Source organism: Pan paniscus, chromosome 1, assembly GCF_029289425.2.
Source record: "Pan paniscus chromosome 1, NHGRI_mPanPan1-v2.0_pri, whole genome shotgun sequence".
NCBI classification, from domain to species: domain Eukaryota; kingdom Metazoa; phylum Chordata; class Mammalia; order Primates; family Hominidae; genus Pan; species Pan paniscus.
In genome coordinates, this window is record NC_073249.2 from 182,449,360 (window position 1) to 182,467,783 (window position 18,424).

An 18,424-nucleotide genomic window follows, 5' to 3' on the forward strand; every position below is an offset into this window, starting at 1 on the left:
GAGATAAGGGAGCACATTACCACCCTGGCCTCTGCCACCCCACATCCATCTCTTAGTTCAGATTCAGGTCACCAGGGAGATGAATGGCTCAGGCTCTTGGGGAACAGCTCTGGGGAAAAGCAGGAAGAAGGCGGCATGGCCAGATCCAGCCCTGACTCCTCCCGGAGTGGCAGAAGACTGCTAGGGGGTTGGGTTGGGGAGAAGAGGAGGTGAGGTGGTGGTGGTCATGGTGGGAAGAGGGGCAGGAGAAAGGGGTAGGGGAAGGGTGAGAATAATAGTAATAGCCACTGTTTACTGAACTCTTTATTCTAGATAGTGCTAAGCAGTTGTATATTTAATTCCAATAACAAGTAGATACAAGTATTATCTACATTCTAGAGATGAAGAAACTGAACTTCAGAGAGGTATGTGACTTGCCTAAGGTCACGGATGGAGCCAGGACTCAAACCTGAACAGGTTCTCTCTGAGCCCACCCTCCTATGCTGTTTTATATAGCTTACAGGGACTACGACAGCAGTAGCAGGTCTTCCAGTTGCCACATAAAACGGTTTCAGACCCAGTCTGGGTTCTCTCAGCTGTGCCAAGGTTTGCGGGCTGCCATGTATTATCCTTGGGTCCTGCACTCTCTGTGCTTTGACAGCTGGTTAAGGTCCTAGCTTTGATGACCACCTTGCTGCATTTCCTGGTGGTTTGACAGGGTATAAGAAGACCTAACTGACCAGGCGTGGTGGCTCATGCCTGTAATCCCAGCACTTTGGGAGGCCAAGGCGGGTGGATCACCTGAGATCGATAGTTTGAGACCAACCTGACCAACATGGAGAAACCCTGTCTCTACTAAAAATACAAAAATTAGCCAGGCCTGGTGGTGCATGCCTGTAATCCCAGCTACTCGGGAGGCTGAAGCAGGAGAATTGCTTGAACCCAGGAGGCGGAGGTTGCGGTGAGTTGAAATTGCGCCATTGCACTACAGCCTGGGCAACAAGAGTGAAACTCCATCTCAAAAAGAAAAAAAAAAAAAAAAAAAAAAGGCTTAACTTGGTCCTCTCTTTTGTTCTTGCTCTCAGTGTTCACTTTAGCTCAGTCACTCAATCCAGCAGCTAGGGTGTCTGTGTGTCTGTGTATTGAACTCAATTCATCTGCCTCCCCAAATTCACTTGCCCTTGCCTCATCTGCATCCCCAACTCTGGCCATTGGCCACTTGTTTATTGCACAGCTCAACTGCCACTCCCACCTCATTTACTAACACCTCTGGTTGTCTTTGTTTCCCTTGGGATGACGGCTAGGTTTTGACACAGCCTCCAATGTGCCCACTGTGGCGGGACTGCAGTGGACCTAATCTGACCCAACCAGAGGCTTTGATTCCTCTCACCGTTTCTAGTCTCAAATGAATGACTGTGCTTCCAGGTGTGGAATCTGGCACCCCCTGTGGCTACGGCAGTGGTGGGGTAACATAACCCTTCCTTCTCCCTGTCACACAGGATGGTTCTACACACCTTGTACGACAGAGCAACTAGTTGTATTTTCTTTGAGGCACTGGCCAACTTCTCAGTAAGACACTATCTTGTACTTTCTTTCCCTCCTTCCCTGCTTCACTTCCCCCCTCCCCCACTCTTTTATTTATTTATTTAAGTCACGGAGTCTTGCCATGTTGCCCAGGCTAGCCTTGAACTCCTGACTTCAAGCGATCCTCCTGCCTCAGTCTTCTGCCTCCTGAGTAGCTGGGACTACTACATGCGTCACCATACCCGGCTCCCCTCACTCTTGATGCCTTGGGATTGAACTCCCCAATTAAATTTGAGCACATAAGTTTTGCCTCAGGCTCCGTTTCCTTTTTTTTCTTTTATAGAGATGGAATCTTGCTATGTTGACCAGTCTGGTCATGAACCCCTGGGCTCAAGCAATCCTTCCACCTTGGCCTGCCAAAGTGTTGGGATTACAGGCATGAGCCACTGTGCCCGGCCCAGGCTCTGTTTTCTAGGGAACCAGATAGCACACAACAGAGCCATGGCTTGAGAAAGCCAAGTGCTGTGTTAGGCGGCAGTGTAAGATACCAAGTGTATACTGAGCTGTTAAACTGTTCTATTATTTGAATCAATTTGCCTGGTCTTTGTACAAAAAGAACTTACAGTGTGGTGAAGTCCTGGAAGCTGTACAGTTGAGCCCTAGTGCACCAAGGAGGAAAGAACACATTCTGGGGAAGTCAAGGGGACCATGGAAGGCTCCACAGAGGATGTTGGGGCTGGGCATTACATAAAGCCTTGAATCCAGATACTATAGATTTACTTCATTCTTACAGCCAAGAAGATTGGCTGTGCCCTACTCTCAGGCCATAACTCAGTATATAACAAAGCTATCTCACTGCCTCTTGTCTTATTTTTATATTTACTTGTTTTATTATCTATTCTTCCTCCTACAGCCCCTCTCCAATTTATTTATTATGGCTCACTGCAGCTTTGTCCTCCCAGGCTCCAGTGATCCTCCCACCTCAGCCTCCTGAGTACCTGGGACTACAAGCACGTGCCACCATGCCTGCCTAATTTTTAACTTGTTTGTGGAGATGAGAATCTCATTATGTTGCCCAAGCTGGTCTTGAACTCCTGGTCTCAAAGGATCCTCCTGCCTCAGACTCCCAAAGTGTTAGAATTACAGACGTGAGCCACGACACCCAGCTTCCCTCTCCAATTTAAAAGCTCCTTGAGAATAGAGGTGTGTCGTTATTCATCAATGAATCCTCAGCAACAGAAACAGTGCCTGACACTTAAGAGAGGCACTATAAATACAGATGGACTGACTGACCAACTGGGGTTAATGTCTAGGTAATAATAGGAGAATCTGTTCCAGCTCCAAGAGTTGGGGGATAGTGCCTCCACTTTACTGACCTCGGGATAAGTCTGTCCCTGCTGCTGGATATTCCCTCATTTGTTCGCAGACATTTATTGCGGGCCTTCTTTATACCTGCCCTATGCTGTGTATTACTGATACAACATGAACAATATGGAAAAAATGCTTTTCCTAAACGACTTAAAACCCTGTGGGAGCGACAACAAGGAAACAGACAATTATAAGACAATATGATAAATGCTATAGGTCCACAGCAGAATCACCTAACCTATGACGTGGGTGGGATTAAGGAAGGCATTCCCTGATATGGGGATTACCAGGCACTCTCAGCTCAGGTGGAAACAGTTATGGTAAGGTCCGCTCTCAGAGGTGGTAGGGCCCAGAAATGACATCATCCTAAGTGTAAGTATGCAGACAGCACACAGAGGGGCTTGGTAACTGAAGCTGGGCCCAGAGGATGGGGTCCTGACCGATTGGGAAGCTGTCAAAGCCATCATTCCCAGCTCATAACCTGGGACCCATGACTACCCAGAAAGGCATAACCAGGATGAAGAAACACAGGTCTCTCCAGCTTACTGGAGAGACTGACTGGGGAAGCTCCTCACAGCTGAGGCCAGAAACCTTTTAAACAGAAGTTTCCTCTGAGTGGACCTGAACAAGCCAGTTCCCTCTTCCTTAGGACGGCCCTTCACAAATCTAAGCATTTTCCTCTTAGCTTAATCCCTCCTTGTCTCAGGTCTCCCCCAGGCCCACATCCGAAAGTAGACGACAATAATTACTTGTTGAATGAACGAATCATGAGGAGTCATGTAAATAGAATTCTGTCACGTTGTGAGCCCACATTCACCTTACGGGTATATTGGAGGGCGGGAAAACGGAGATGGGGGGCTCCACTAATGTGTGTCTGTGATCCTGGTTAGATCGCTGTAAGCCATAGAAAGTTTCATTTTAAAAAAATTCCTTTCACAGATCAGAAGTGATGTCCCCGCCCCCGTCTTCTCTTCTGAGTTTGTGCAACGTCAAAACTACAAGTCCCATAAGGCCGGCGGCCGGGAGTCACCATCTTGACATACCTTAGCGCGCATGTCGGCGGGAGAGCGAGCGTTTGGGGAGAAGAAGCCCCGCCTGACTGCAGCCCATTGGTCAAAGGGGCCGGCAGCGGGCTCAGCGGTTGGCCAGAGCGCCCGCCCGTCCGCCGCGTCGGTCGGGGTCAGAGTGCGCGGAGGTGAGTCGGTGTGTTGTGGACTCGTGGTGCTGGCTGCCGCTGTTCAGGCGGCCGGGAACGGGCGGTGGGGAGCGGGCGGAGCTGGCCCTGCCTCTGCCTGGCCGGCGCCGCAGTCGGCGCGGGCCGCGCCCGCCGCCGCCAACTGCCCTGAGCGCTTGCTGAGGCCGAGGGAGACGTCGGGGCCTGCACCTGGAGGGAGCCTGCCGCGCTGGCCCCGAGGAGGGGGCGTTGCCATGGCGACAGCCTCTCCCGCTGCTGACGGGGGGCGGGGGCGGCCCTGGGAAGGAGGGCTGGTCTCCTGGCCCCCCGCCCCTCCCCTTACTCTCCCCTGGACTTGGATGGGCCCGAGTTGGGGGCAACACCCCGGGGTGGGTGATGCTGAATGGCCCCGCCAAGATTGGGCCCTGGTTAATGCATGCGGGGTGAGGGTCGCGGTGCACAGAATTTATGCAACCTGGGGTGCTGGCCCATGTGCTTACCCTGGATGCTTACTTAATCTACTGAGTAATGTTCTGGCGGAGGGGGAGCGGGGCAGAGCTTTGCAGGACAGGATGGGTGAGTTTATTAAGGGGGTTGACTTACTGGGATTACTAGAGAAGAAAAAGGTTTGACCAGAGAGTCTAGAAATGGAGCATGGAGATTGTAGGTAGAACATTCCCTTGACCCTCTCCCCAACACATGCCCACACACCAGGTTAGCAGTTTACCTCTTTGTAAATCTGAAGCGGTGGTAGTAGTGATGGTGGAAGGAGTGAATAAGGGCCTAACCTGGCTAGCTTTCTGTTTGCCTGTCTTGCAAATGGTCCAGCAACAGGTGTTTTCTTAAAAAAAGCATGAACTTGGATTGAGGCTTGACTGCGAGTTCTTGCAAAATATAACTGCTCCTTGTTGACTTGGAAGATGCTGGATGTGGGGCCCCTCAATGGGGGTTTGGATTTTGTCCTTAGAGCTGGATTTTGCAACAAATAGTGCCCATCGTTGTGTCTGCGAGAGGTCTCTGGCCACTTCAATGGTATTTACTCTTGTCAGACATTTAATCAGTCTCCCAGCGGAAGGGCAGCAAAACATGAATCCTATTGGCTAAAAGAGTGTACGCTATTCAAACTACAGTAGGTTGTGAGTGGCTAAATGAGTTTTGATTGTAGTTTCTCCCAGAAATTGGCTTCATCAAATTCTGCTTTATTCTGACTTTATCATATACAGCATGCCTTGTTTTAGTGGGTTCTTGCTTGGAGCTTAGTTTATTATACCTGAATCTCCTACCATTTAAAAGCCAATTTATAAACAGGGACTTGGAGTGTGACTCCACTAATGTGTGTCTGTGATCCTGGTTAGAAACCCACTTGGCTGCCTTTTCCTCAGGAGGTGGGGGTTGGGGGAAGGGAGCTGCCGGGAAGTGATTGATAAGGTTTCCTTTATGGATTCTGTGGTGCTTCACTGGAGCTCAGAGCACTTTGGCAACTTAAGCACTCCAAATTAAAAGCTCATTAACAATTCCTGCCCAAAGATCCTGTAAATAATCAGCTAGCTAGGTCATAGAGCTTGGCTAAGAGCTCTTCTTCCAACTTGAAATTTCCAAATAAAAGTGCTTTTATTCCCTTTCATTTTAAAAAGTGTTTTCTTTGTGGTGGGGTAAATTGGTGAGTGGCCTTTTCCCAGGGGATCTGAGTAGAAGAAAGTCTTAAATGTGTGGAATGGTAGACAGGAATATATTAGTTCCAACCCTAGGTGTTTCTTTATGCAAAAGACATCACTAACAGGGGCATCTCTGCAACTTCTGGTCCTTTGGAGGATATGAATTAGTTGAAAAGGATGATAGGTATCTATTGATGTTTTGACTTGGGATTTAGTTACCTTGACTTTCTTAGAGCTTGAAGCAGGCTTGGAACTATCCTGAAAGTGTTTCCTAGTCTATGTGGCCATTTGCAGTATGGCTTGTGGATTTGTGGCAACCAACCCCTCCCCCAGTCCTGGCCCAGCCTTAGTTCCTTAGTTCTGAATATTGTCAGCCTTACCAGTGTCTTCCTCCTTGACTAGGATTCTGAAACTACCCAGAGGCACCACTTCATAGCTATCTTTCTCGGTAAATGTTTAGTGTTTCTAGGAGGTGAGCCTCCATAGGAGCAAAAGTATATGACTAGAGAACATGAAAATCATTACAAATGTAGTACTAATAGTTTCTGAAAGCTCTGTGGGGGCACTGTCTTTCCACATAGATAGCAGTTATCCCAAAGTTTGAGTTTAGAGTTTGAGGTGTAGTATCCTTCATGGGGATTTGATCTTGGTATTGAAATAGACTTGTTGCAGAGATGTGTATTTATCCACAGCATTGGGGCTTTCCAGCTCTCACAGAACCTTCAGCATCCCCAGCTGCCGGTCTTGGCATCTTCGAAGTAAGGAGAGGTGAGAATCCTGTTGCATGGTCAAGTCTGGCTTTATTTTCTTCTGAGTATTTGGGCTTGGAGGGTAGGGGGTGGGGGCTGATGCAGATTGTATTTTTTTTCCCATGTATCCCCAAAGTCTAAACGAATCATATTTTTTTGTAGCTTCTTCTGATAAGGTAACATATGCTCAAAGTCTGTAGAAACTTACTTAAAGTTTCTAAAGTGGTAAGAGTTGGAGGTGGGAGATCCAGACTGTCAAGTTCTGTCACAACTGCTTTATGGGCATCTCATGAGCACCTACTTTAGGTTCAGGATGGTTGAATAGAACCAGAATAGCCCATTATCCTGAGAAATACACATCTTAAGAAAATAGGAAGAAACATCTTCATTTGGCTTTAAACATTTATCTATCTATCTATCTATCTATCTATCTATCTATCTATCTATCTATGAGACCTTGCTAGGTTGCCCATGCTGGGCTTGAACTCCTGGGTTCAAGTGATCTCCTCCCCACAAGTATCTGGAGCTACAGGCATGTGCCACTACACCTGGCTCTCGTTTGGCTTTTGCTAATGTATTTGACCAAGGCCTTTGGGATCTTGGTTTAATTTAGGTTGCACGTCACCTTTTGGTGGGTGGTTAGTTCCAACCTGTCTGTTTTACAAGGATCAGGGACCAGCTAAAGAGGCATACTCTGGATGATTGATATCCAGGGACTCGAGCTTGTTTGTTCAATAGCTAAGGGCCAGGCACTGTGCTAGTTCCTGGGATTGTAGTGGTGAACAAGAAAGCCACCTTCCCTGACACCATAGAGCTTACAAATTCATGGGAGAGACTGATAGTAAAAAGCCAGTTATGATATGATCTGAGAGTGCTATAGTAAGGGAAGTGTAGAGGCTTTGGGAATACTCAGAAAGCTCTCTAACCCAGACTTGTAGACTCAGGGAAGGCCTCTCAGAGGAAGTAAACCTCCTCACATAGAATTAAACGAACCCTCAAAGAACACGGAAAATTAAAAAAAAAAAATTAGGTGAAGACAGGAGGGACCAAGTGTCAGAGCTTTGTTGAATTTGGGAAAGTTCAATGTGGCTGAAACAGAGTACTTAGTGGTCAGGGGACAGGAGGATATGGGGAGAGATGAAGCAGGAGCTAAGCAGAGGCCAGAGCCTTAGCCTTATAAACTCTTAGGATTAGACCAGGGAGTAGAAAAAAGATTAGATTAGTGCTCTGCAAATTTTTTCTGTAATGGCTAAGATAGTAAATATTTAGGCTTTGGGTCTCTGTCACAACTTCTCAACTCTACTAAACTCTGCAGTTATGCATGAAGTAGCCACAGACAGTATGAAAAGGAAGAGCATGGATGTATTCCTGTAAAACTTTATTTATAAAATAAAGGTGACAGTTAGATTTGGCCCATGGGACATAGTTTGCTGACCTCTGGATCAGATTTAAGAACAGTAAGAAGCCATTAAAGGGTTTTAAGCAGTAGACTGACATTAGATTTATGTTTTAGAAAGTTGGCGGGCCGGCGTGGTGGCTCACGCCTGTAATCCCAACACTTTGGGAAGCTGAGGTGGGCAGATCACTTGACGTCAGGAGTTTGAGACCAGCCTGGCCAACATGTTGAAACCCTGTCTCTACTAAAAACACAAAAATTAGCTGGGCATGGTGGTGCACATCTATAATCCCAGCTACTTGGGAGGCTGAGGCGGGAGAATTGCTTGAACCCAGAAGGCGGAGGTTGCAGTGAGCTGAGATGGCACCACTGCACTCCAGCCTGGGTGACAGAGCAAGACTCTGTCTCAAAAAAAAAAAAAAAAAGTTTGCTCTAATTTCATTGTGAAAAATGGATTGAAGGCGACAGACGATACTGGAAGCAGCAGGACTAGTCAGGAGGCTGTGGCAATTACGTGGATAGCATTTTATTTTTCCCTTCTGTGGCATTATTTTGGTCCTTAAAAATTGAGTATATGGCTGGGCACGATGGCTCGTGCCTATAATCTCAGCACTTTGGGAGGCTGAGGCTTGAGGCAGGAAATTGGGACCAACCTGGTCAAGATACTGAGACCCAACTCTACAAAAAAACCAAAAACAACAAAACTGATCTATAAATATGCTTTTCTTATAAATAAAAGAAAGAGTATAACTGAATCTTTGCATATATAACGGTTCTCTTTACTAACGTCCTACCCATCTACTAGAATGTCTACCAAAGAATTTGTTGGAGATACTGGCTTCTATTTTACAGACTGGAAAAGATGTAGAAAGGGAAAGATGGTATAAAATGAATTGAAAGAGCTGGGCACGGTGGCTCATGCCCATAATCCCAGCACTTTGGGAGGCCGAGGTGGGTGGATCACTTGAGGCCAGGAGTTTGAGACCAGCCTGGCCAACATGGCGAAACCCCGTTTCTACTAAAAATATAAAAATTAGCTGGGTGTGGTGGCATGTGCCTGTAATCCCAGCTACTTGGGAGGCTGAGGCATGAGAATCGCTTGAACCTGGGAGGTGGAGGTTGCAGTGAGCCGAGATTGTGCCACTTTACTCCAGCCTGGGCAACAGAGCGAGACTCTGTCTCAAAAAAAAAAAAAAGATTAAAATCCTTTGGAAACTATATTTTAATGAAGTATGGAATAAACGGAGCCCTGGAAGGAGTCTTGGTCTTAGGGCTCATAGCTTATTGTCAATTAATTTGAACTTCTTGAACTGTACACACAGAGGATGACCCATTTTCCTAAGCTTTCCAGGAAATTGTCCTCATTCTATATATGTCCTATTTGGTTTCTCCTTTCCTTGCTTGTAGAAGACTGATGGCCTCTTCCAGACATTTTGGAGATGTCTCCTCGTTCAGGTATGATGGTATATGTCAAGGACAGGGACCAAATAAAGTATTGTATTTGGTGAGCGTCTGATGGATAGGTTAGAGCTGAGGGTCCCATGTCTGCGCTTTCCCTTTCTTCCTACTTTTCCTTTGTAGGAGGTCTTCATCCTACAAGCCCTAGTGTAGGTTTCTGATAGCAGTGTTTATGTGACCTTGGGCAAGTGCCTTCCTCTCTGGGCTTCACTTTGCTATCTGTAAAATGGAGATAATGAGACAATCGAGTTGGCTGAAGGATTTAATAATGTAAAACTCTTTGCACAGTGTCTTGATAACTTTTATCACTAATAAAATTTTATATAATTAATAAGTTTTTAAAAAGCAGCCAGTATTTGGGTGACTTGGCTTTTGGCTTCGTATTTTTTGTGTCCTCACAGTTGTCGTTGTGAACATATGCTAAAAAGACTGCTTGTGGTGGCAGCCAGCAGACAGGAGGAATTTACAACTAAAGCAAGGCACTGCTTTTCATAATGGAAAATTTTCGGACAATGGGTGTTCATTTAGAATCCCAGAACTGGCCAGGCGTGGTGGCTCACACCTGTAATCCCAACACTTTGGGAGGTCAAGGCGGGTGGATCACCTGAAGTCAGGAGGTCAGGAGTTTGAGACCAGCCTGGCCAACATGGTGAAACCCCATCTCTACAAAAATACAAAAAATTAGCCAGGCATGGTGACACACACCTGTAGTCCCAGCTATTGAGGAGGCTGAGGCAGGATAATTGCTTGAACCCGGGAGGTGGAGGTTGCAATGAGCTGAGATCGAGCCACTGCACTCCAGCCTGGGTGACAGAGTGAGAGACTCCATCTCAAGACAAAACAACAAAAAACAATCCCAGAACTTTTTTCAGTGTGGACCTTAATCCCAACACCATCAGTAAAGCAAATCGAGTGAGCAGCTTCTCGATAGAAATTCACCAAAGTGTGACCAGCATTCCTCCCTGTCTGTCTGGGGTCATTTATTAGTGTTGACACCCTGTGGCCTTACATCTTTGTAAAGTGCCTCTCAAATTTTTTAAAATTACTTTTCACCAGCACTCTGGGAAGTGGGTCAGGTGGTCAGCATTCTTGTCCTTGATACCATATGAAGAAACTGAGGCCTAGAAAGGTTAAATGAGTTGCCTGAGGTCCTGCTGCGAGGTACTGTCAAAGCTAGGGCAGATTTGCCATCCAGATGAAAATGTGTTAGTTTATTGCTGTGATTTCACTTTCATTGAGTGAGAGGTGCATAGTCATTGCAGAACTGCAGTCTGATGCATGCCGTGTCCAGATCTACTAGGTTTGATTTGGGTCCCACATTATCCATTTGGTTCTGTTGGGTTTTAATTAATGATTGCTAGAACCAGAACTGTTGGGAAGCAGACTCCCTTTTGGATCATTGTTTTTAGGCTTTCCTCTTTGGGGACATTCCTTGAGGAGCCTTGGGTTACCAGGGATTGCTTTGATGTGTTCAAAATTGTGCCTTGTGCCCCACAGCTACAGGTAAAATCAAAAGGCGGATAATTTATGGGAGTGTCAGAGCTGGCCGCTGGCACCTCAGGAGGCCATTAGTATGCCTGTTCAGACCCTCTGTGTCCTTGCAATTGATTCCTCTTTGCATGAGCCTGATTTGGGAAGCTGTAGATCTGTGGGTAGTGATTGGATGTGACAGTCCAAACACTGGTCCCTAAATTAATCCTTTTAATGGTATTCCGGCACCAAGGCAATTCTCTCTCTCCATGTCTGTCTCTCTGTGTCTCTCACTCTTTCTTTCACTCTTTTTCTCTCTTTTTAACTAGGGAGGACAGAATGGGGTGGGCTAGGAGGAAGGATAAAGAAAGGAAGAGAAGAAGCTTTGTTTGCTGCTTAGGCCCTGCTCTGTTCTAATTAGCATGTTCTAATTCCAGAGCAGTTGGCATCATGACTGTGGGCATATTAATTCATTTAGCAAACATTTACTCTTGCTTACTTTGTGCCTGGTCCTGTGCTGGGTGCTGGGAATACAGAAATGAATAAAATGTGGTCCTTACCCTTAGGGATCTAGCTCAGTGTTTCTCAGGCTTTAAAAACTCTGAGACTTAGCACAGTTTAGATTAAAACACACACACACACACACACACACACAACAAAACAATCTCATGCTCTTCTTTAATGCTATTTGAAATTTTGAAATGCATTAGTCTAACAAGCAAGTCAAAGAATTACGTCAAACATGCTTTTTTTTTTTTTTAACACATGCACACATTCACCTATACTGCTGTCTTCTATCCTTCTTCCTTAACTCTTTGAAAATTACTGGTAGTAGAAGAAACATACCTAATATCTTACAACATAGTGAGATAAAAGTTATGAAGTAGGAATAAACTGTGCCACTGGATCATACTTAAACAATTAGCTTTATGATGGAGTGTCAGAGAAAGCCACCAAAAGGGGGGAGATTTGAGCTGGATTTTAAGGAAGGAGTCATAATTTGTCTGGCAAAAAATGGAAGTGCATTCCAAAATAGGGAGCAGCGTTTGCCAAAGCACAAATTTGTAAAAGGAAACGTCACATTTGGGTACTTGAGTAAGAATTGGTTATAACCCTGCCTCCTGCCAGTTTCCACTCTAAGATGGAAAGATTTGCTCCTCTGGAATTTTGTTTGAGAAGAGGCTTCGAGTTCCTTGTGCTGCCGTTCTTTTAATTCTGCTCTTGTGCTCAGGCCTGTAATTTTTCTTTTTAAATATAAAAAAAAATGAAAACTAGTTAGGATGATTTGGATAGACTTAATTATTGCTTAAGGTTGAGTTACTTTTAGTTAAAGTTACACTTTGCCTCAAAAGAAAAACTGCAGTTGATATGCATTGTTGGCCCTCTGTCGGATGGAGGGAATCAGTCATGTGGGGAAATGTGGGCCATCACACGTGGTAGAGAACAGGGCCCCAAAGAGCTGAGCACCTCCGAGCCCTTAGTTTCCTCATGTGTAATATGAGAATATTCTTACCCATTCTGCTTGATACTTGGGAGGATTAAATAAAATATGTAAATCATCGATACAATGCCTGGCTTGGAGTAGATTTTCAGAAAAGGGTGTTTGCTTTTTCTCTTTCTCATGTAGTAACAGCTCCCTTTTATTGAGCGCTTGCTATTGTGCAAAGCACTTTTTGTACATCGCACGGTTGAATTGAATCCCAAAGACATAGGTATTATTATTATTATAGCTATTATTACAAATAATTTGTAGTAGAGTCAGGATTTGAACCTAGGTTTGTCTATTACCAGTGTTTTAACACTAGATTATATAACTCCTTGCTTTTACACCAGTTCCCCATCTTGGGACCAGGAGTATAGGAAGTATTTAACAGTTCTGGGTACCTCTCTTCTGGGATCAGACGCTGTCTACAAATGTGAGAGGTGCTTAAAGGGATGATGCTACCATACCCTGCCCTCCATCCATCTGTAGTCTATTTATGGTGTGTTAGGAAGCAAGGCTTTGCCCCTTCTCGTGTGTGATGAGGTTGCAACTGACTTGCAGGACTTCGCAAAAAGATGTCTTCAAGCTTTGGCCGCTGAAAGGAGTTTGCCCAAGCTACTGGGCATGGCTGCTGGTTTAGCAAACAGCAGGCAAATCACAAACAATTGCCTCTTTTTATGTGTTTCTTGGAGCTGCTGAAACAGACCAGTTAAAGGGGAGAGCAAGCCTGCTGTAACCTATGATGTTGCCCTCAGAATTTGGTGTTCCTGAAGATTTTAGTGATTTTAGCTCTGCTGGTAGTTTGGGATTATTAGCAGCTGCTTCTGAGTTGGGGGAGCTCTCCATAGCTGTGCCTTGGAGCAGAAGCAGCTGTAGCTACAGGCCAAGGCAGGGACTGAGTGTAGAGAAGAGGAGACTGTTTTGTTGAGGTGAGGACTCAGTTTTAGAGTTCCTGCTTCCTTTCCGCATTGGGACCATGTGGAGCTTCCAGGGCATGTCAAGCTTTGTTTTGTCTTCAACCTCTAGCCTTCAACAAACTAGACAGAGTCCTCAGGCTCTTGGCCTCTTCTGTGAGACTGCATAGCTTGGGAAATGACTAGTGAGGCCTTTTCCTTGTGTTGGAGCAGTAGCCTGAGACCCTGGCCTTGGAGTCGAGAGCCTGGGTTCTATTCTTACTATTTCTTGCAGTGTGAACCTTGGGCAGTCCTTTTCTCTTTCTAATCTCATTTTCCCTGGCTGGTTGGACTGTGTTGCCTCTTAGGTTTTCTTTCACCTTTGACAGTTTGTTTTTCACACAGAGAGTGCTCTGGCAGTAAGGATATATTCATTAGATTGAAGATTATGACTTTTGAAGGGATGCAGTTTATTTGTATTTTTTCCCAGGCTATTTTTAGCTGCTTGAGACAAAACCAGTGACTGAGTTCCAGACAGGTATTACTGTGTTTTTTGTTGTTGTTTCTGTGACTCAGGTGCCTGAGCACTTGTGATACTGCAGGTCAGATTGGGTTGGGGACTTACACCAGGACTGAGAACTGAGGAAGCTATGATTGTTGTATTCCTAGGTGCTTTCAGTCAGCTGGACTCAGAACCTGTTGCAGGTAACTTGGAGTTACTAGGATGTATCCCTGCCTCCTAGTCTGGCTTTTAATGGAATGAATTGAATCCAGGGGTGGTATAAACATACACCATCCCAGAGATCCCAAGTACATGTGGCTGGGGAGGTGGAAGTGGGAGTAGACCACCTGTTTCACAGTGGGCTCCTCTTGTTTTCCCATCCTGAGGACTCCCTTGGCCTGTGTGTGTGGATGTTAAAGGTTGACCCCCTCCGCTCACCCCTCCAGTAATGGAGGCTATAAAATGTCTATTTACCCAAGACACCAGAACGACTCCTCTGTGGTTCCTCTAATCTGGTGATTTGGTGCTTCTTTGGTCTCTCAGGTAAATACAGATTGAGTCTTTTTATAAAGGCATATTATTTCCCTCATTAAATGTGTGTTTTGGCACATGTGTTATTTACCTGATAGACAGTAATGGCTGCAGAGGAGCCATTGGTGTCTGTTGTGTAAATACTCTGCACAGAGACCATCCTCCAGGGGCTCTGGCGCAGGCCTGCTTCTCCAAATCGGGCTGGCCCTGTGGCAGTCCCATTTACCCCTCCCCTGTCCCCACTGGGGACCTGGGCCCTTCATATTGAGGAGAGAATCATTCATTTTCCTCCTTGCCATGGGCTACTTAATACCTTTAATTTGCTAGGAGAGGGAAAAGGATGTCTGAGAATAAATGTGTATAAATCTTAGTCTCTGATGAAAGATAGTTTGCAGAAATAGGCAGAATCATAAACTTTCTTTTGAGTTCTGGCCCTCATTTAGATACTCAAAGTCCCAGTTGATATTATAAGCTATAGACTTATAGCCTGCAAATTTGTGACTAAAACATAAAGACATCAATAGAAAAGAGAAATCCCTAAGACACCGGAGGGTGCAAGGGCAAGTGGGATGCTGCTGCAGGGAGCAGGTGTGTTTCCTGAGAAGGCTGTATGGTAGCAGGAGTGCCAGTGAAGTGGGCATTGAGTAGGGGCTCTTCTGATGGAAACTCGGCTGGATAGAGATACTGTTTGGGCTGAGAGATGCTTTGAGCCTCTCTACCAGAGAGAACATGCAGCCTACCTTCTGTGGGCATTACAGGGAGATCTGTCTCTTCAAATACTGTCTGTGTGATATTTTTAATTTTAAAATTGTAACCACATTGCACATGGATTTTAAAAAACAATTTTATGTATTTATGTATTTATTTATTTATTTATTGAGATGGAGTCTCTGTCACCCAGGCTGGAGTGTAGTGATGTGATCTCAGTTCACTGCAAACCCTGCCTCCTAGGTTCAAGCGATTCTCCTGCCTCAGCCCCCTGAGTCACTGGATTACAGGCGTGTGCTACCATGCCTGGCTAATTTTTGTATTTTTAGTAGAGATGGGGTTTTGCCATGTTGCCCAGGCTGGTCTTGAACTCCTGACCTCAAGTGATCTGCCTGCCTTGGCCTCCCAGAGTGCTGGGATTATAGGTGTGAGCCATCCCACCCAGCTGATTTTAAAAAACAATTTTAAAAAAACGTTTGAAACAGCCCAAATTTACATAAAAGTTGTAAGTACAGTAGAAAGAATTTTTTCCCTGAACCATTTGAGGGTTAAGTTGCCGACCTAATGCCCCATCACCCTGAATGCTTGGTGTGCATTTCCTATAAACAAGGACATTTTCCTACCTAGTCACAATACAACCATCAAAATCAGGAAATTAACATTGATATAAAACCTCTATATAAACCTTGGACCCCATTAAAGTTTTGCCAGTTGTCCTAGGAATGTTCTTTGCAGCAAAGTGATCCAGTTCAGAATCGTGGGTTGCATTTGGTTATCAAGTCTCTTTAGTCTCCTTTAGACTTTCCTCAGTAAACGTTCCTTGGCATTCATGACCTTGATACTTTTGAAGATTACAGGCTGGTTATTGTTTAGATTGTCTCTCAATTAGGGTTTGTGTGACATTTTCTCATGATTAGATTTAGGTTGTGTAGCTTCAGGAATATAACAGAAATGATGCTTTGTTCTTCTCGTCGTGTGATTTTGATTTATCCCATTATTGATAATGTTCACTTTGATCACTTGATTAAGATGATGTCTGCCAGGCTTCTCCATCATAAAATTACTGCTAGTTGTAATTAATAAGTATTTTGTGGGGTGATACTTTGAAACTATGTAAATATCTCACATCAAAGTTTAATTTTATTGATTTATATCTTTATGGACTCATGGTTTTCTATTCAGTGCATTATAATCCATTACTATCATTGTTTCTTGGCCAGTGGGTGGCTTCTGTATCCTTTTGGTATGTTCCCATCGTTATTTGGGTGTTTCCTTGCTTTCTGATACAAGATGTTATGCGCTCATCTTGTATTTCTCTTGCTGCATCCCTGGAATCAGCCATTTCTCTAAGGACCTCTGTTTCTTTTAGTGGGGAATGGTATTTAGAAGGCAACTGGGGCTGGGTGCTGTGGCCCATGCCTGTAATCCCAGCACTTTGGGATGCCAAGGTGGGAAGAACATTTGAGCCCAGGAGTTTAAGACCAGCCTGGGCAACGTAGTGAGACTCTTATCTCTACAAAAAAAAAAAAAAAAATATATATATATATATATATATATATATATATATATATATATATAAGCTGGATGTGGTGGCACATGCCTGTGGTCCAAGCTACTTGGGAGGCTGAAGTGGGAAGATTGCCTGAGCCTGGGAGTTCGAGGGTGCAGTAAGCTATGATTGTGCCGCTGCACTGCAGCCTGGGCAACAGAGCAAGACCCTGTCTTCAAAAAAAAAACAAGAAGGCAATGGAGTGCTAGGTGTGCTCATTGCCATTGTTACTGCTCCCTGGCTCTTCCTTAAATAGAGCTAGAAAATATATATGCATATGTGTGTATATTTGTGTGTGTGTGTGTATCCATCTATCTATCTGATACACATCTAATCAGAAACCATGAGTTCACATTCTTCCTGCCAATTCCAATCCAACACCACAGATTTTCTCCCTTTCCTTATTTTAACTCCTTTCTCTTAACAGTGAGAAACCTGGGTCCCATTATCCTTAATATATGCACTTCTTTGATCAGTTCCTCTGTAGGTAGCTAATCCTCATTACTGCCACTGCCCTTTACCCTTCATGAGTGCCTCTTTTACCCTGCGTGTGTCACCCCACATCAGACTGCCAGCAGACATGGATGCTCTCCACATCCCCCTCGGCTCTGACATGCTGCACCACACCTTCCCACTTCTGCAAGGATGTCTTCCTCACCCTGCCTGAGCTCTTGACAGTGTCCCCCAGACCTCTCTGGCTCACCCTACTCCACCCGTTGTAGATATCTGCCCTCTTCTGCTGCACCTAATGGCTTTAGGATTGAGTTTTTCAGGAAGGGAAGAGGAAGAGCTACCCTCTGTTTCTTGACTTGAACTGAGCTTGGTTGTTAGAAGTAAGGGAAGTGTGGAATCCAGTAACTGCTGATATGTGGAGGCCTGACCTCCTAATGTCTGCTCTCAAGACTTCCTACGAGAGAAGTTTTTTTGTTTTGTTTTGTTTTTGAATCATGGTCTTGCTCTGTCACCCAGACTGGAGTGCAGTGGCTCCATCACAGCTCACTGTAGCCTCAACCTCCTGGGCTCAAGTGATGTTCCTACTTCAGCCTACCAAGTAGCTGGGACTACAGGCATGCAGCACCCCGCCTGGCTAATTTTTAATTTATTTTTTGTAGAGATTGGGTCTCACTGTGTTTCCCAGGCTTGTTTCGAACTCCTGGGCTCAAGCAATACTTCTGCCTCAGCCTCCCACAGTGCTGGGATTACAGGTGCAGTCACTGTGCTTGGCCAAAAGAAGCTTTTTGATGTAGATGAAATCAGTTGAGAAAGCAAGGCCTGCAGGCAAGAGGACCACTGGCCATCAGAATAGGGTATATATAGTATGCTCTGTCAGAGGTCTAGAGCATTTTAGGGTTGCAGAAGACATCGATATTACTCTCTGAGGCTGCCTTATGACTTAATTGGATTTGTAGGCCCAGAATCTGGGGATCCAGGCTTGGCCAGGTGGGCATAGCCCAACAGGATAGTAGTAATAACATTAGGCTAATATATATTAGGCTGTTATATGCCAGGCACTGGTCTTAGTGCTTTACATGTGTTGTCTCATTTTATTCTCACTTAAGGAGTAGGTGCTACTGTTATTGTCATTTTACAGATGAGGAATTGAAGAACACAGCATGCCCAAGGTGCCATGGGTAGTAAGTGGTAAAGCTAGGATTCAAACTTGGAAGCCCTCCTTACTCATCATGCTTAATTGCTTATAGTATTTGGTAGACAGGATTGACTGACTGTATATACTACGCATATTCTGTGCACACTGTAGAACATTAGGACTTTCAGAAGTCTTTACACTTTTTTATGGGGTTAGAGAAGAGTCTAAGTCCTTGAGGGACTTTGGATCCAAACTAGAATGGGTAATTTGAGCAGACTGGTGTCTTCCATCTCATTAAGGCTTCCAGTACTATTCAGGAATAGGCGATGAGAAGATTCTGGCTTTCAAAGGGATATTGGCCCTCTTGCCTTTCCAGGAGACTCCATATTGAAACTCA

At 45.0% G+C, this 18,424-nt stretch overlaps 1 protein-coding gene across 14 annotated transcripts in view; it reads left to right on the top strand.

The window, feature by feature from the left end:
* The first annotated feature begins 3,709 nt into the window (after positions 1-3,709).
* The window catches only part of ERI3 (ERI1 exoribonuclease family member 3), a 133,793-nt gene continuing 119,078 nt past the window's right edge, over positions 3,710-18,424 (top strand). For 2 of the 14 annotated variants that reach the window (XM_063608037.1, XM_055093960.1), the window contains exons 1-2: positions 4,302-4,621; positions 6,393-6,468. In XM_063608037.1, coding sequence (XP_063464107.1) covers positions 4,574-4,621; positions 6,393-6,468 — 124 coding nt within the window. In that variant the 5' untranslated portion in view covers positions 4,302-4,573. Of the gene's footprint in view, positions 4,622-6,392; positions 6,469-18,424 lie in introns of all 14 variants that reach the window. The other 12 variants (XM_063608050.1, XM_057299096.2, XM_055093967.2 and 9 more) reach the window with 12 other exon arrangements.